This window comes from Leopardus geoffroyi, chromosome A1, assembly GCF_018350155.1.
Source record: "Leopardus geoffroyi isolate Oge1 chromosome A1, O.geoffroyi_Oge1_pat1.0, whole genome shotgun sequence".
Classification (NCBI taxonomy): Eukaryota; Metazoa; Chordata; class Mammalia; order Carnivora; family Felidae; genus Leopardus; species Leopardus geoffroyi.
Window position 1 is genome coordinate 170,934,519 of NC_059326.1, and position 16,875 is coordinate 170,951,393.

General features: G+C 39.1%; 1 protein-coding gene across 2 annotated transcripts in view; it reads left to right on the forward strand.

The window, feature by feature from the left end:
* The window catches only part of CAMK4 (calcium/calmodulin dependent protein kinase IV), a 220,892-nt gene that overhangs the window by 118,762 nt on the left and 85,255 nt on the right, over positions 1-16,875 (forward strand). For both annotated transcript variants that reach the window (XM_045500661.1, XM_045500679.1), the window contains exons 3-4: positions 11,478-11,540; positions 13,753-13,835. In XM_045500661.1, the coding sequence (XP_045356617.1) occupies positions 11,478-11,540; positions 13,753-13,835 (146 nt within the window). The remainder of the gene's footprint in view (positions 1-11,477; positions 11,541-13,752; positions 13,836-16,875) is intronic.

Sequence of the window (16,875 nt, forward strand, 5' to 3'; positions counted from 1 at the left end):
AAAATTAAAAGAAACAAAACTGTATCTCCACATTTGAAGTATGTAAAGAAATATTCAGAGTTTAAAGAGTTGAAAGAAAGTGAACCAGAATACTAGCGATAGTTGTGTTACAACAGTGGGTACGTTCCTCACTCTTACGTTTTCAACATTTTTTTTTTAATGTGACTATGAGGGGTGCCTGGGTGGCTCAGTCAGTTAAGCCTCTGCCTCTTGATTTTGGCTCAGGTCATGATTTCAGTGTTAGTTCAAGCCCTGCGTTGGGCTCCGCGTTGCAGAGCCTGTTTGGGGTTCTCTCTCTCTCTCTCTCTCTCTCTCTCTCTCTCTCTCTGACTCTCCCCTGTGCTTGCTCTCTCTTGCTCTCTCTCAAAAATAAATAAATTTTTTTTAAAAATATGGCTATGAAACTTATCTAAAAATTTCTAGTATCTCTTTATTTTCTTCTAGCCCTGGCAACATGCTCCTGAAAAGAGAATTTGGGAGGCTGACATTACATTCCTTTCTTATCACAGGATATCAACTTCTTTTTTGCAAGGATCTGACTGTACTGGTGTTGATGTGCCCTCATTTTGGAATATGCAGGAGTAGGGACCTAGCAAAGCTTTCCTCTTGAACTGTCCCCTGGCAGGCACAGAGACAAAGCCAAGAATTTGCAGGTACATCCCTATAATTCTCTGCTTACCAAGGATCCCCCAGCTCTCCAACTTTCACTGTTACCATTTCCTCATTTTCATCACTTCATCTTCTCGTAATCTTTTTTTCCAGTTGCGTTTGATTCAAAGCACTGATCGCACACAAAAAGGCAAGGTGTGCTGTAATATAATAATAATCCTTTGTGACTCACAGTTTGGAAACTGCAGGCTACTATCCATGCAGGCCCTAGATATGGGTGCTTCCAGATCTTTGCCAGTAAGATAGTTGTTCTCCACTCCATTGGTGTCAATAACATGACAAAAATGTTACACAGATTCAACTGTCAGGAGAACAGACTAATCTGTTCTAATCTAACAGTTCTAATCTTAACTAACCAAAGCTGTCAAACCAGGGATCTTTTCTTTAAGCCACCCATCTTTTGTATTCATATACTAGCTTAATCCTTCCTTCCTTCATTCTTCATTCAACAAATTATTGTATACCAGGCATTGGTAAATAATGCTGGAGATGTGAATGTGTAGAAAATAAACAAAACCCTTGCTGTCACAGAGCTTGTGTTCTGGTGGAAGAATCAAATAATGAATTAGTAAATGATAATCTAGATGTTTGTAAATGTTATAAAGAGATTAGGGTGATATGATTCCTGGTGTATGTATGTATGTGTAGTCACTTTTGATGGAGTGGCCAGGGAAGGCCTCTCAGTTACTCTCTGAGTGAAGTCAGAAGGTCTAGTGGAAAAGGAAGTAGCAAGTGCAAAGACTTTGGAGTCTGGTCTAGTAGTTGAATGGCCTGGGTAGAGCAAAAAATGACATAAGATCAAAACAGTGAGGCCAATCGTCCAGAGTTTTATGGTCCATGGTAAAGAGTTTGCATTTATTCTAAGCACAATGGATGTGAACAAAGGCATTTAAGTTGGAGAATGACATGATCTGATTTATATTTTAAAGACCTCACTCTGGCTTGTATGCAAAGGGAATGATTGGAAAGGGTAAGAATACAAGCAGAGAGATTAGTTAGGGAGTATTTCAATACTTATGCAGCCTTTAAAGTAGAAGAAAAGTCAGAGCAGAATGGTGACATGGAATAATCAATTTTATTCGAAGAATGGAGTGATCAAATATATCAAATGCTGCTGACAGGATAAGATGAGTAGTTTGGCTCCAAGTGCTTCTCCAAGGAGGCCACTGATTTCTTCTATAAGAGTGGTTGGAGGAGTTCTTGGAATGAAGCCAGCCTGGGTTGCACTGACAAAAAGGTGGGGGGGCGGGGTAGGTGGAGGGAGGAAGTGGAGAAAGAAAGCAGAGACAACTCTAGAGAGTTTTTCTGTGGAGGGAAGCAGAGAAATGCTTTGAAATCAGGAAGACAGGTGAGGAACTGAGGGATGAGATCTTTTTAAGGATAAGAGGTATTAAATCAGGGTTACCTCCGTATATTCTTAATCTCAGGGAGAGATACAGAGATTAAAGGACGAGGAAAGAGCTAGTGAAAGATACAAAGTCCTTTCTCCTTAATATACCATGTTCTCTCCGCTCTCTTCTTTCTCTCTGTTAAGCCAAATCTGTTTCTAGTGAGAGTCTAGCATGAGCCAAATCTTTTGTATAAACGCTGTTCAGCTTGTCATCTCTCCCAGGAATATTTTAAGCCTGTTTCATTCACTGTAAAATAAAAGGCTGTTCCTTGTGAAAGAATTTCTGGCGTCTGTGAGCAGAAAGGCTTAGATTTTAGAAATGTAGGAGTGAGGGAGCCGAGGCACCTTGCTTAAAGGAGCTGCCCTGTTCTGAATCTACCTGACTACAGAAATTTCAGGTTCTGAAATACAAGCATCTTTCTTTCAGGTTTGAGCTTTACAGAGCCATTCTTGACGTGCCTAAACTCTGTCCCCATTCGTGGGCTTCCCCTTCCATTGGAAAGTTCTACTTTTCTCCATTTTGCCATCCCAGTGACTGAAGAGTCTGCAAGGAGTGGGAGGTGACTATTAACAGGACTATAGAAAAATGAGTTTCACAGTTTTCAAAACCAAGCTTATTTGATTGACATACTTTATTAGAGTTTGTCTTCCCATGCTGATCAGAACAAGGTTGGTTTTATGCTAGTCAGTGTTAAATATAAAATAGGATACTGGTTCCTCTATAATTAACCCTTCCTGTCCCACCCCATCATGTCCAACCCTTGTCATTGCCATCACCTCCACAGTGCAGCTTCCCCTTCCGTTCTCCTCTCCACTGGGTCCAAACTCACACTTAAAGATCTGGGAGGAGGGGCGCCTGGGTGGCGCAGTCGGTTAAGCGTCCGACTTCAGCCAGGTCACGATCTCGCGGTCCGTGAGTTCGAGCCCCGCGTCGGGCTCTGGGCTGATGGCTCGGAGCCTGGAGCCTGTTTCCGATTCTGTGTCTCCCTCTCTCTCTGCCCCTCCCCCGTTCATGCTCTGTCTCTCTCTGTCCCAAAAATAAATAAACGTTGAAAAAAAAAAAAATTAAAAAAAAAAAAAAAGATCTGGGAGGAGAACATTCAAGCAGAAAACTATCTTTGTACTGACAAAGTGGAAAGGCCTAGAAGTGTAAATGATCTTGGCTTCTTCAGAGATCAGTTAGAATATTAGTGAGCTAGAATAAAAGGGGACAGCTCATAGGTGAGTTCAGTCCAAGGGATAGGGCCAAAATGTTTTTAGCATCTTTCTGAACCTGCTCCTCTAGTCTTAGCCCCCACCCCACCCTGGTAAGTGGCAATTTTATGCTTCCTGTTTCTCATGCTGAAAGAGTTGTGGTCAACTTTTACCCTTTTTGTTCTCTTAAATCCCTTAGCCAGTTCATCTGCAGATACTTTTTTCTCTTCCTTAAATATATCCATCTGCTTCATACCTCTATCATCACTATCACCTGGGCCCAAACCTCCATAATCTCTCCTTGGAACAACTGCCCTAACTTGGTACTGAGTCTCCCTACTTTTATTCTTTTCATCATCCTCATCCCTACAAGATTCAGAATATCCTTTTAAATCTTAACTAAGATCATATCTTTCCTTTCTCAAAACCTCCCAATTGTGTCTGACCTCTCTGGTACTAAAATGCAAAGTTCTTACCTTGGTCAAGATGGCTCTCTATTTACATGGCTCCTGGTCATGAGGAGCCTCCATCATCATCTACTCCTTTCCTCCTCTCTCACTCTGCTTTGGCTAATCTGGCCTCCTTGTTGGCACTCTTAGCTGAGGGCCTTTGTGTTTGTTGTTTCTCTGTGTGGAACACTCCTCCCTCAAATCCAAGTTGCTATGTCCCATGTCACTTTATCAGAGAGACTTTTCCTGACCTTCCATCTCAAACAGCACCCTTCGCCATCCTATGTCTTTAACCTTTTTTTTTTCCTTAGTATTTATCAACTCTGGACTATTTGTTTGTCTGTTTTTGTCTTCAGTAGAACATAAGCTTCTCAGGACATAAAATTCCTAGGAAGTTTATCCATTTTGTTCACTGCTATATCCTCATGGCCAGAATAACATCTGCATAGTGGGTGCTCAAAAATATTTGTAGAAAAGGGCATCTTGGTGGCTCAGTCAGTTAAGTGTCTGACTTCAGCTCAGGTCATGATCTCACAGTTTGTGGGTTTGAACCCTCTGACAGCTCAGAGCCTGGAGCCTGCTTCAGATTCTGTATCTCCCTCTCCTTGCTCTGCCCTCCCCCCACTTGCACTCTGCCTCTTTCTCTCTCAAAAAAAGTAAACATTAAATGTATATACATATATATAATACATGTATTTGTGGAATTAATGGATGAAGTTAATTGGATACAGATGTATGTAGATTGATAGATTGAATGATGAGAAGATTATGTTCTCTTTGTGTTGTGTATACCTTCTCAGTGGATTAGAAGCAAGGCTGTGATAGGAGAGTGAAGGGAGGAGGGTGTATTGAATGTTAGAGGAGACAGAGTGTAAAGTGTTCTGTTGTAGAGTGAGGAGCTGAGGGTCCCCTGAGATTTGGGGTCATAAATTAAAAATGGAACAAGTCAAGATGGTTGTGCACCTTATTCCGGACACTTCAGTTCACTCACAGACATGGAGTGAAAGAAAAGTAAAGTTTGACCAACTTAAGCGTTTTTCTTGGCAAACCCCAATAAGAGCAAAGGATTTGGGGGAATATGCACATCCATGCTTATCCTAATGGACCATGGAATCTAAGAACTAAAAAGACAGGAAGTAGAAAGCAGAGAGTATGCTATTTGAAATCAATATTTTTGAAGGGGTACAATTGATGGTAATGATAAAGCCTGGAATATGACCATGGGAGTGGGTTACTAGGAGGGAGTAGAGGAAGAGATTGTTGGAATTTGAGGAAATAGCGAAGAAACTAGAGGCAAGGATGTTGATGGGATCATTCACATGAAAGCTGAAGTTGTTAGGAATGATGACAGATCAGTGGTTGAGGTGAAGTTGCTGAAACCTGCTAAAATCTTCAGTATAGGATGAGTAACAAAGAGATAGGAAGATGACTAAAACAAAAAGAGGTTGCAAATTGTGTTGGCTGATGGCAGACATTTTTTTTTTTTTCAACGTTTATTTATTTTTGGGACAGAGAGAGACAGAGCATGAACGGGGGAGGGGCAGAGAGAGAGGGAGACACAGAATCGGAAACAGGCTCCAGGCTCTGAGCCATCAGCCCAGAGCCCGACGTGGGGCTCGAACTCACGGACCGTGAGATCGTGACCTGGCTGAAGTCGGACACCCAATCGACTGCGCCACCCAGGCGCGGCTGATGGCAGACATTTTAAAACAGCTGAGGTTTTAGGGGGACAAGGGAGGAGAAATGATTTAGAGATAGCAATGAAGAACAAGAAGGACACCTACCCTTCCAGGCCTGTGATATATTTCCTATTGGGACAAAAACAAGACACCACTTGAGAGGACTATGAGAAAAGTAAGGTATCATGAGATGTCCAGGTTTCTATTAGATCAAGAATGTAGAGAGAATAATCAGACTGTTAAAATTCCACAGTGGTTGGAGATACGAGCCTCAGTATTTTTATCTGTGTCCCACATTTGATTTTTGCATGTTCATACAGCAATTCTTACCTTTTAAATCCTTGTAGGCTAAAACTGTCATTCTTGAACTTAACAAAGTGCCAGCTGTCAAGTCTTTTCATCAAGCATGTTAGTGCTGACATGTACTTGTTGATATGTCAGAAAAGAGGATGCTAAATTAAGCAGAAGCTATGCAGAAGAGAATTGCTGTGAAAATTTAAAGACACTTGACTTCTTATTTATTTATCCACTAATAATGTGTATTTTGCCTTTTTCTACAAAGTATTTGAGGAGCACAGTTCTGTACTTCACATTCCATTCTTTGGTCACTGTGCAAACCACAGATGAGCCTAAGAGACCAGAGAAAGAATAGATAGACAAACAAGATTTATGGTCTCGATACCTGCAAAGAACATGGGATGAGGCTGAGCATTTGATGTGGAAATGCCACTGTACTTGACTGAGTCCCAGAATTAGAGCAGTGGTCTCTACTCATATAGGTCACCCCACCTCACCAAGAGTACTTAAAATTCCAGAGTCCGGATCTAGGCCACATCTGAGATGGCCAAGTGGCTCAAGTTCACCAGAGATCTGGTGTTAAAAATCCTCTCCTTCCCAATTCCTTTACCACCTGTCTCCATCTGTCACTCCCACAATGCAGAAACGGGTTTCCTTTTCTTTCTGTAAGCCCTCATTACTTCTTCTTCACGTATTTTTCAATCCTCTCTCCCTTCTTTTCTACAACTTTCTCAGCCCCAGCACAGGAGTGTTTTTGCTGTATATCTTAATGAAGGGTCCGTGTTTGATCAACTCTTTTCTAACAGTGGAAACTTTTTCTCTCAGATTACTCTATAATCATACATTTTGTTGTTTCTTTTTCTCCCCCCGTGGAGGCAGATAGCAAAATTGGGATTTCTTTCAATATTAAGGCATCTTGAGTTCCATGGAGTATTAAAAGTGTACACATCTGTGTAACCACTTTTATTAAATTATTTCATTAATATTTTTCATATGCATAATCTTCAAAAATATGTTTTATATTGAAAGTATTTCAAAAGCTATTAAAATTGAATGTTTCAAAAGTGACTTTATGGAGATGAAAGGAAATACTTCTTTGAATTTTTAGGGCAATTTAAATAGAGGAGCTAAAATAGGTTTTAAGAAAAACCCCATGTGCCCAAGCCATTCAAATTGGTAACTAGAACAATGACACAATATGAATGGAAGACAGAGCTCTTAATGATTAGCAGTAAAATGCAGTAAATTAGAGAGGCAGGAATGTAATCCCATTGTTGTCAATCTGGTTTACCTTGTGACTGATAAAAACTCAAGAACCCATCGTGACTGGAGAAATTCCTATGGGCTTCTCCAGATTCCTTCTGTCTGTCAGTCTTCCAGACCAGGGAAAGCTGGATTGCCCACTAGCTACTTCATGCAATTAGGCCAACCAGACACACACCTGAAACTTCTAGCCCTTCCAGCCACTTCTGGATTTGAATGGGACATAATACCTTATGAGGGGGGGTATAGCATCACGACTGCCAAAGAGACTGGATATGCAACCTGAAAGTATGGAAAACTTAACACCAAAAGGTGAGATTTCACCGGTGGGAAACAGGATAAGGAGATCCCTGGGCAGATGCCTGGGGTCCCTCCTATGAACTTCTTCAATCATGATAGTCAGGTAAAGCTTCTCTGGATAAGTACTGTATGCCAACTGGCTGCAACTGCCCGTATGACCTGCTGTTTCTTTATAGCTCATTGTGACACAGTAGTCAGTGTGCTGACTGCATCGTGTCCCTGTTACCTCACCGTACTTCCATTTTCTCCCACTCTAACTGCACCTTCCAAATAAAACACCAGCGTGTTGATCCTTGCCTCATATTTGTTTGCTGGGGAACCTGGGCTAAAATACATCCCCTACCTTAGAATTTTAGTAATATACATTATATATTTTATAATTGTGAATTGTTAGTAACCAAACACTATCATTCTTCAAGGTATTTTGTAAATACTGAAGGTAATTTTATGGGTTTCAGTATTGTAATGCTGCTTTGTTAAAGCCATCTGTTGATGCTTCTGAAGATGCTAATTATAGTAGCACTTGGAAGCTAATTTCAAGTAGCAATAATGACTGTTCAGATAGCTACCCATTGACTTTTATGGTGTGCTTGACTGTTATTTTCCAGAAAAACATCATTTATTGTGAGTGGCAGGGTCAGGGCTCAGTCCCCCTCCTGACCTTTCCAGGAGCTTGGAGGGGGAAGTCAGAAGCAGGAAGGAAATACTAACTTCTGGAACAAGAGAAATATTGGAAAGATGTGAGAGATGTGGTGGTCAAGATACACACCTGTGTGACCTTCAAGATGTGACACCTGTACCAAACTCTGAGACTTCGTTTCAAAAAGAAAGCAAATGGCCCTCAGCATATCTATCTGGGAAGGACTCTGACCTCAGTCTTGTCTTTTTCTGGTTTCTCAGTCATGTATCTGCTCGTTTCTCTTTAGTCAACTTCTCCCTTTCAGCTCTACCTCCTATTGGTTTCTTTGGTTGGCATCACTTTGACTTGTAGTCAAGGTTTTGTCACTCAATTTACTCTCTTTGGATTGGTTTTTGATGCTCCATTTTTTCTCTAAGTTCCGTCTTCTACAATTCTTTTTTTAAAAATTTTTTTTTCAATGTTTATTTATTTTTGGGACAGAGAGAGACAGAGCATGAATGGGGGAGGGGCAGAGAGAGAGGGAGACACAGAATCGGAAACAGGCTCCAGGCTCTGAGCCATCAGCCCAGAGCCTGACGCGGGGCTCGAACTCACGGACCGCGAGATCGTGACCTGGCTGAAGTCGGACGCTTAACCGACTGCGCCACCCAGGCGCCCCATCTTCTACAATTCTTATCTGCTACTCCCTTCTCAGCGTCCACTGAAGACATGACCTGCACCTGATTTGACCTAGGCTCCAGCATTCAAGGGAGGAGAAAGGAGACTGTGTTTGCATTTTTTCTTTCACTTAAATTATTACTAAATTTTTGTTCTTCTCTGTCGCCTTTCTATTTTAAAATGTATGATGTTAAATTTTCTGGAATAGTAATTCTCAGGCTTTTGGGCATTAGGAACCCTTTATACTCTTCAAATTATTGAGATTCCAAATGCCATAAACATTTGCTATATTAGAGATTAGAACAGAATTTTTAAAGTATTAATTAATTAAAAACATAACAATAATAAACCCATTACATTTTAACATAAATAGTATTTTTTATGAAAAATAACTATATTTTCCAAAATTAAAAAATACTTTTGAGAAGAGTAGCATTATTTTGAAAATCTCTTTCCTATCTGGCTTAAGAGAAGAACATTTGATTCTCGTCTGCTTCTGCATTCCATTTGTGGTTCTGTTTCAAGTACAGATAAAAATCTAGCCTTACTCAGATATGCAACTAGAAAAGAGACAGCCTCACATATGCCCTGAAAGAATCTCAGGGATCTTGAAGGGTCCTCTCATCACATTTGAGAACCATTGATTGGGAGTACACTGGGAAAATAATTATCATTTAAAAATTATTTTTAAAAAGAAATTAGTTCTGAATTCAAAGCAAGTAACTCTATCAGAAGATTGCCAGTCCAAGCAATCTGGTGTGTTCTCAGCATTTCTACAGTTCAGATGAATTAATTGTCAAATAGCTAAAATGTAATAAAAATGTTTAAAAACTCATCCCAGGGGCGCCTGGGTGGCACAGTCGGTTAGGCATCCGACTTCAGCCAGGTCATGATCTCACGGTCCGTGAGTTCGAGCCCCGCGTCAGGCTCTGGGCTGATGGCTCAGAGCCTGGAGCCTGTTTCCGATTCTGTGTCTCCCTCTCTCTCTGCCCCTCCCCTGTTCATGCTCGGTCTCTCTCTGTCCCCAAAATAAATAAACGTTGAAAAAAAAATTAAAAAAAAAATAAAAACTCATCCCAATATGTAATATATGGGACACAGCATGGTAAAAAAAGAAATTTGCTTAAAATGCATAATTTTATTAGAAAAGCATTTGTTTAATATCAATATATCATGTTAAAAAATTAAAGGATCCCACTGACTTACTTTATATTGATTAGAAATCTATGAAAACAGGAAGGAAACCTTATATTACATAAACTCTAAATGTATAGTGAGAATAAATTTGAATACTATCGGTCTTTTTTCCCTGTTTTTTAAAAACTTTTATTATTTAAGTACAGTTGACACACAGTGTTACATTAGTCTTGAATAGTAACAGTCTTAAATAAGAAACACTCAAGTTTTTAAAAATTTTTAAAGCATTATGTGATAATGAACATTATATTTATTTTGTAATAATGAGGAAACCTTTATTAACCTGAAGAGAAGATTGTGATAAAAATAATCTGTATCCACTGCATGCCTCTTATATGAGGCACCTAAAATAGGCCAACTCATAGAAGTAGATAATAGAATCGTTACCAGTGGGTGCGTGGAGAGGAGGAGCTGTTCAAGGGGGTACAAAGTTACAGTTATCCAAGATGAGTAAGTTCCAGAGACTGTTGCACAACATAATGCCTACAGTTAACTATACAGTCTTGTGCATTTAAATATTTGTTAAGAGGGTAGATCTCATATTAAGTGTTCTTACCACACACACACACACACACACACACACACACACACACCACAACACAAAAGGACACAGGAAACTTTTAGAGGTTATGTTCATTAGTACAAGCATAGAGATATGTCCAAACTCACCAAATTGTATACATTAATTATATGGGGGTTTTTTGGATACCAACTATACCTCAGAGCTGGAAAAAAATAATAAAAAAATAATGAAAATATTCTCTATCCAAATTTTCTCCATAAGCCATCTGCAGAAACTGAAATAGAGCGCACGGCAAGAACTTTTTGGAAGAGATCTGTCATGTCATCTGGCTGTTCTAGAAATGCCTCTCTTTTTTAAAGATCTTTCATTTAATACAAGTAGAGTATTAAAAATGGTCCCTGGTAGGTGGCTCAGTTGGTTAAGCGTCCGACTTCAGTTCAGGTCATGATCTCATAGTTCGTCGGTTCGGGCCCCACATTGGACTCTGGGCTGACAGCCCAGAGCCTCGAGCCTGCTTCAGATTCTGTGTCTCCCTCTCTCTCTTCCCCTCCTCCACTCACACTCTGTCACTCTGTCTCTCAAAAATAAATAAATGTAAAAAAAATTTTTTTAATGGTCACTGGTAGTAGCAGACTCTATTCCCTTTGGCTCTCGCAATTTCAGAGAAAAAGGGAATACATCTTTCTTGAAATTTGAGCAAAATTTCTGGTGAGGGCCCCGACTGGGATGACTTGGATCTGGTGGGTATTTGTGACTCAACCACGGTGACCAGGGAGGAGTACTTTGATTGGTTTGGCTGGGTTACGTGCCCACCTGTGTGAGAGAAAGGCAGGTGAAGTGATTGACCACCCAGTGGGGTTGGGACAAGGGTTCGTAAGAGAAATGAAGAGGAGGAGGAGACATAGGTTGAGATGAACTTTTTGCCTTAGTGGTGAGAGTAGTGGTGTTTTAAATAGGGCCAAGCAAGTGGTCTGACAAGTTGTGATCCACATTTGTAACTAGTTCTACTTTATGTCTGAAGCAGAGAAGAAAGACATGCAACTGAAAAAAAAAAGGTGGAGTAGGAGGAAGGAAGAGACACAAAAAAGCTCAGGAATGAGCCTCTACCAATTTCCTGATTCACCCAGGTGGTTTTTGCTGTTTCTGATTCTCTGCCACAGTTAAGACATTTCTAAGGTGGGAGTTTCTTTCAGTTTCTCTCTTTCATTTTGCCTTCCAGGTGGACAAAAAAATCGTAAGAACTGAGATAGGAGTTCTTCTTCGCCTCTCACATCCAAACATTGTAAGTCATTTTTAATCTTCTATTTCAAAAATTTTCAAAGTTATAGAATGGGGTTTTTCTTCTTTGCTGGCCATGCTATTAATGAGATAGGGATTCTTCCACCACCATTAGGCAGCCGTGGCCTACCCCTTGTCCTCATCTGATCACATTTTTTAATTCAGCAGCTGAATAAATCTTAAAAATAATACCCCTCAAAAGAGTCTCAAAATGGACAGATCAGCAATACATGCCATCTTTGTTTTCATGCATGAAAGGGTAACTAAAAATTGAAGTTTTGTTTCACTCTAAGAAAACACTGGCTTCTTCCTTTTGTGTGCCTATCTTATTAATATGCCATTGCTGAAAAAGCCTGTGAAGAAAATGCATTGCTTTCCAAAGTCATTTCAGTCTCCTTTGAGAGAGGATCTACTTCAGAAACAATGATTCAAATAAATGATGTACTTCAATGGGGAAAATAACATGTCCTCAGAAGCTCTGCTCTAGGCTATGTCCACACAAAGGTGCTGAGGGAAAGGTCTGGCAAAAAGCTTTCTTGAGCCAATGAAGTGAAAAGAACAAAATCATTTTCCAGGCCATAACTTGAACTGAGCCAACTACTTAAAGACAATATTTTACTCATTTCTTGAAAAAGTTATGGTGTCTAGGAGGATGACCTACAATGCTTAGTTAGGCTCCATGCAAAGTGCTTAAAACTTAACGTATGGGTTAGCAATGCAGTCAGCTATAAGTAACAGAAAACTTGAATATGGTAGTGTAAACATATATTTTCTTATGTTATAATCAGAAGGCAGGCAGTTGCTGGCATTGGTTCAGCTCCTCAGTGATGCTATTCAGGTCCCAGACATCTTCCACCCTCACGCTGTTCCTTCATTGTCCTAAATGGCTGCTCCACAGTTTTCACAGGTCTTCAGGCCTATACTCAAGACAAAAAGAACTGGAGCATGCCTGGGTGGCTAGTCGGTTAAGCATCCAACTCTTGATTTCAGCTCAGGTCATGATCTCACAGTTCATGAGATAGAGCCCTGGGTAGGGCTCTGCACTGACAGCATGGAGCCTGCTTGGGATTCTCTGTCTGCTTCTCTCTCTGCCCCTCCCCTGCTCTCTTTCTATCTCTCTCTCAAAATAAATAATCTCTAAAAGAAAGAAAGAAAGAAAGAAAGAAAGAAAGAAAGAAAGAAAGAAAGAAAGAAAGAAAGAAAGAAAAGGAAGAAAAGAAAGAAAGAAAGAATTGAAAAGGCTTCGCCAGCAGAGTATGATGAGAAGAGTAGAGGCTTTTTCAAAATTTCCAGCTGCATCAGAATTCTCTTCAGATTTTATTGGCCAAAGCTGGCCACAAGATCATCCCTCTTCACTGCATGGAACTGGAAAATTGGGGCAGGATTATCCTACGTGGCTTAGACCAATCATGATCCATAATTTGAAGCTAGGCATCTTGCTTCTCTATACAAAATCTGCTTGCAATAAAGTGGGGGGAGAAGAGCTTTGGGTAAGCAATTAACAAAATTTGCCACATACAGTCACAACTTTTACATTATCCATCTTTTTCTTTCAACAACAAGTCAATGTAGAATTTTCCTCAAATGTGGATGAGTCCTGGTCACTAGATTCTCTGATATATGGAGGAAAATATCCAAAATTGGGTGAGTTATCTGAGTGTGATGCGAGTCTTGTTATAGTCAGTCAAATCACTGCCATCACTACTTTTCTGAGGATCCCTTCATCCACCAGCAACATTTTAGCTGTTGAGAGGTATCCTTTCCATATGGACAGACTTTAACCTGGTCCTGTTCTGCCTGAGACCCCTAATTCCAAGTTCCCTTCCAGGAGAAAGAGGCATTTACATCACTAGCAACCATGATGCTTTCAAATGTTTCAAGAAGCTTTGTTTGTTTGCTTTCGTTTTTTAATTCCAGAGCATTTCAGAAATTTTGACGTTTTGGCAAAATTTAGGAAGTGTTTCTAGGGCAGTTGTCTTTGAATTGTCAAAAAGAAAAATATAAAAACTCAAAAGGACCTTTAAAGAAATGAGGTAGTAACTGGTCAAAAAACCAGAGAGTGAAAAATGGCTACTGTTACCAGAATGCAGAAACTTTATTGATGATGATCCAATATATTGCTATTACAGAGAATGTTGTTTTAGTCACAGTGTTAGCTCTTTCCTAGAAGGATGAAAATAAGGAATTTCTGATGTATTTTTAATATCTTTCCCCAGATAAAACTTAAAGAGATATTTGAAACCCCTACAGAAATCAGTCTGGTCCTAGAACTCGTCACAGGAGGAGAACTGTTTGACAGGTAAGATGGTCCTAGAAATCTAACTCAAGAAAAGTTTTTTTTTCCAGGCACCAAAAAAGTATCAAAGGGAAATTTCTTCTGATGATTTTCATAATGACACATCGTACCACTTGATAAATTCTACCGAAATATATCTTCAGAGGAGTATAGAATGGAAAGAGAGTGTTATTTAATATGATGTGGGTGTGTGAAAATTTGGGATGCTTAGTAAGTGAAAAATGAAACACTGTAATATCCATTTACTCTTGCAAACATTTACTTTCCCATTAAAAACAGAATTTCTAAAGACATACTAGATTTAAACTAAATAGTAACATTCATGAGAATGTTTCATGAAAAAATATTTGATGAAAATTATAGAAAGTTAAATATGTAATAGTATTCTCTGTTATGATCCAAAAGCTTATAAAAATCAATACACTTCAAATGATTTTTTTAAGGCCTTGTTTCTCTATTAGGCTGTGTAGAGTTCCAAGAGGCAGAGTAAAACCTATGCTGTTATGTCCAGTTATAGCCAATTTCAGTTGTCTGGTCATCTGTTCATCACTCGAGGCAGAGGTTTGAGGATGCCAAAGAATATGCCTAAAAACCTGGTGGAGCATAATATAGGCAAACAATATGTACAAGAGACACAACCTTTAAGTTTCCGTGCCTTTCGCACCTTCCCCATTATTCCGGGACAATTCCCTATTTACCTAGATGGGCTCTTAGGAGCCCTATGCTGTGCTCTTTTGGGTAGTCAAAAGAGAATGGAATTGGAAGAAGACAAAGTGACTAAGTAGGCATATATGAGGAAGAGTTAGAAGCTGGGTACTAATACAAAGTTCCTGTTGGTTAAGAATGCATTAAGAGAGAAGTGGGCTGCAAAGAGAAGACAGGAGAAAGATTGAGGGAACTACTGATAAAGCACGAGTGCCTGGCGCATAGTAAAATCCTCAGTGTTTGCTGAATGAATGAGCAACCACTATAATGAATAGACTGTAAGGAGAAAGAGATCTGAAGGGGATAGGGTTAGAAGGTGTCAGGAGAGGAGCACTCCTACCTTTCCTCCCCACCCAGACTCTACCTAGTTTAATTTGATGCCTGCATGAAGCTTCCAAAGATATTCATGTTCATTTTCAAAGGTTCTGTCTGTTTTTAATGTTACCTAGTGCAGATTTGGGTCTTCAGATAGGAAGGAGTAAAATGGTCCAGTTTGATTGGAGCTACATGTGTATCTTCAATAGATAAATAATTTTGTTTATATATACATTGAAATGTTCTTGGAACAAGTTATGTGGTTTATCAGACTTTAAAAATTGTATATTTTGGGGCACCTTATGGATGGATCAGTCAGTTGAGCATCCAGCTTTGCCTCAGGTCATGATCTCACGATTCGTGAGTTCGAGCTCCTATGTCAGGGCTCTCTGCTGTCAGCACAGAGTCTGCTTGGAATCCTCTGTCCCCCTCTCTCTGCCCCTCCCTGACACATGCCCCCCCCCTCTCTCCAAAGTAAATGAATATTAAAAAGAAAATTGCAACGTTTTAACTAAAGACATATATTTCTTGTGGCATTTGGATTCATGTCTAGATCTTGACTTAAAAGACAAATAGCTAACTAAGAGTGATTTACTTAACCTCTCTGAAACTCAGAACAAATTTGAAGTGATTCTGTGTTGCTAAGGAAGCTGAGACACTGATCCACTGTAAGAATAAAGACCATCATGTTTCCTTATGTTTAGTGAAGACTCTTCTAGACTGATTAACTTGAATGTTACCAGAATTTGCCAGAAATGGCTTCTTTTTTAACACCTCTATAGCTAACTCTTTCATGGACGTATTTCTTCTTTAGGCACATTAATAGAGTCAATTTATAGTTCAATTCTGCTGCCTTTGGAGTAAGAAGGTCTCTCTAAGGAGAACTAACATATCATCTGCTAATTATAGTCTATCAGAGAGAAATGCCATGTTCTTTAACTGTAAATAACTACAGGACAGGAATGGCACACTAAAGCCATCATCTACCAATAGCACTTACTATTTACCTTCTTACCTCTATTTGTTCAAACTATTTTGGAATTAAGTCTTTCTGTCCCTCTCCAACCTTTCATGAAAAGATTTTGTTCTCTCATCTTGTAGTAGTCTAGTTGATTTGATGAGACAGAGTTAATTCAGCTCTAGATAAAAATGAAAAACTAAATACTGTTGAGAAATTTCATTTACAGAGGTAAATGGACGAAATATTCAGATTTAGCAGAAGACATCTAAAGAATGGCAGACAGCCAGTAAAGCACTCAATCACTTAAAAACTCTTAGTGGTCTTAGATCCCAGACTTTTTTCCCCCCTTGAATGTTGTTGTCCACATATCTATTGCCATATCTGAGATGAACTTGGTTTCTCCATTAGATTACTTAATTCTACAGTTATCTTTAAAATTGTATCAAGTTGAAAATACACCCTGTGTTATTATCCATGTATTTCTTTCTTTCTTGAGAGTTAAAAATCATAATACTGTTTTGTTTTGTTTTTTCCTGTACTTCAGTTAGAACCAAATTCATTTAATTGCAATGATCAAAATTCATTCCTGGTCTAATGATGACGTTAATAGTTTCTAATGAATTAACTAATGGAACAATTGATGAAGAGATGATTGTGTTAGCCCATTAGAGCCAAAATGTTTGTATTTTAGTAGCAAAAAAATCTATTCCATGGTGCTTCTAAAAAACTAAACATAGTAAAAATTTAAGTGGAATCTGATGTTGCATGTAGAATATAAATAGTAAAATGCACAGGACAATTGATTAAAAATTTTGGAATCAAGTCAGTGATTTTTTTTGTGTACAAGAAAATCCCCCCAGAAAGCGCTTTACAAAATTGAGACATGATGGGAAAAAGAAAGCTCCAGAGGTTTTCTGCTTCATCTTTCTCAATCTAGTCATCTTCTTAGAAATTCACTGCATTTTTTAAATTGACAAATTGTGAGATTGTTTGCTTTAAGAGTAAATTTTCCTTTTTTTTTTTTTTTCAGAGAATGATTGTATTTTAAAGCAGCCAAGTTAG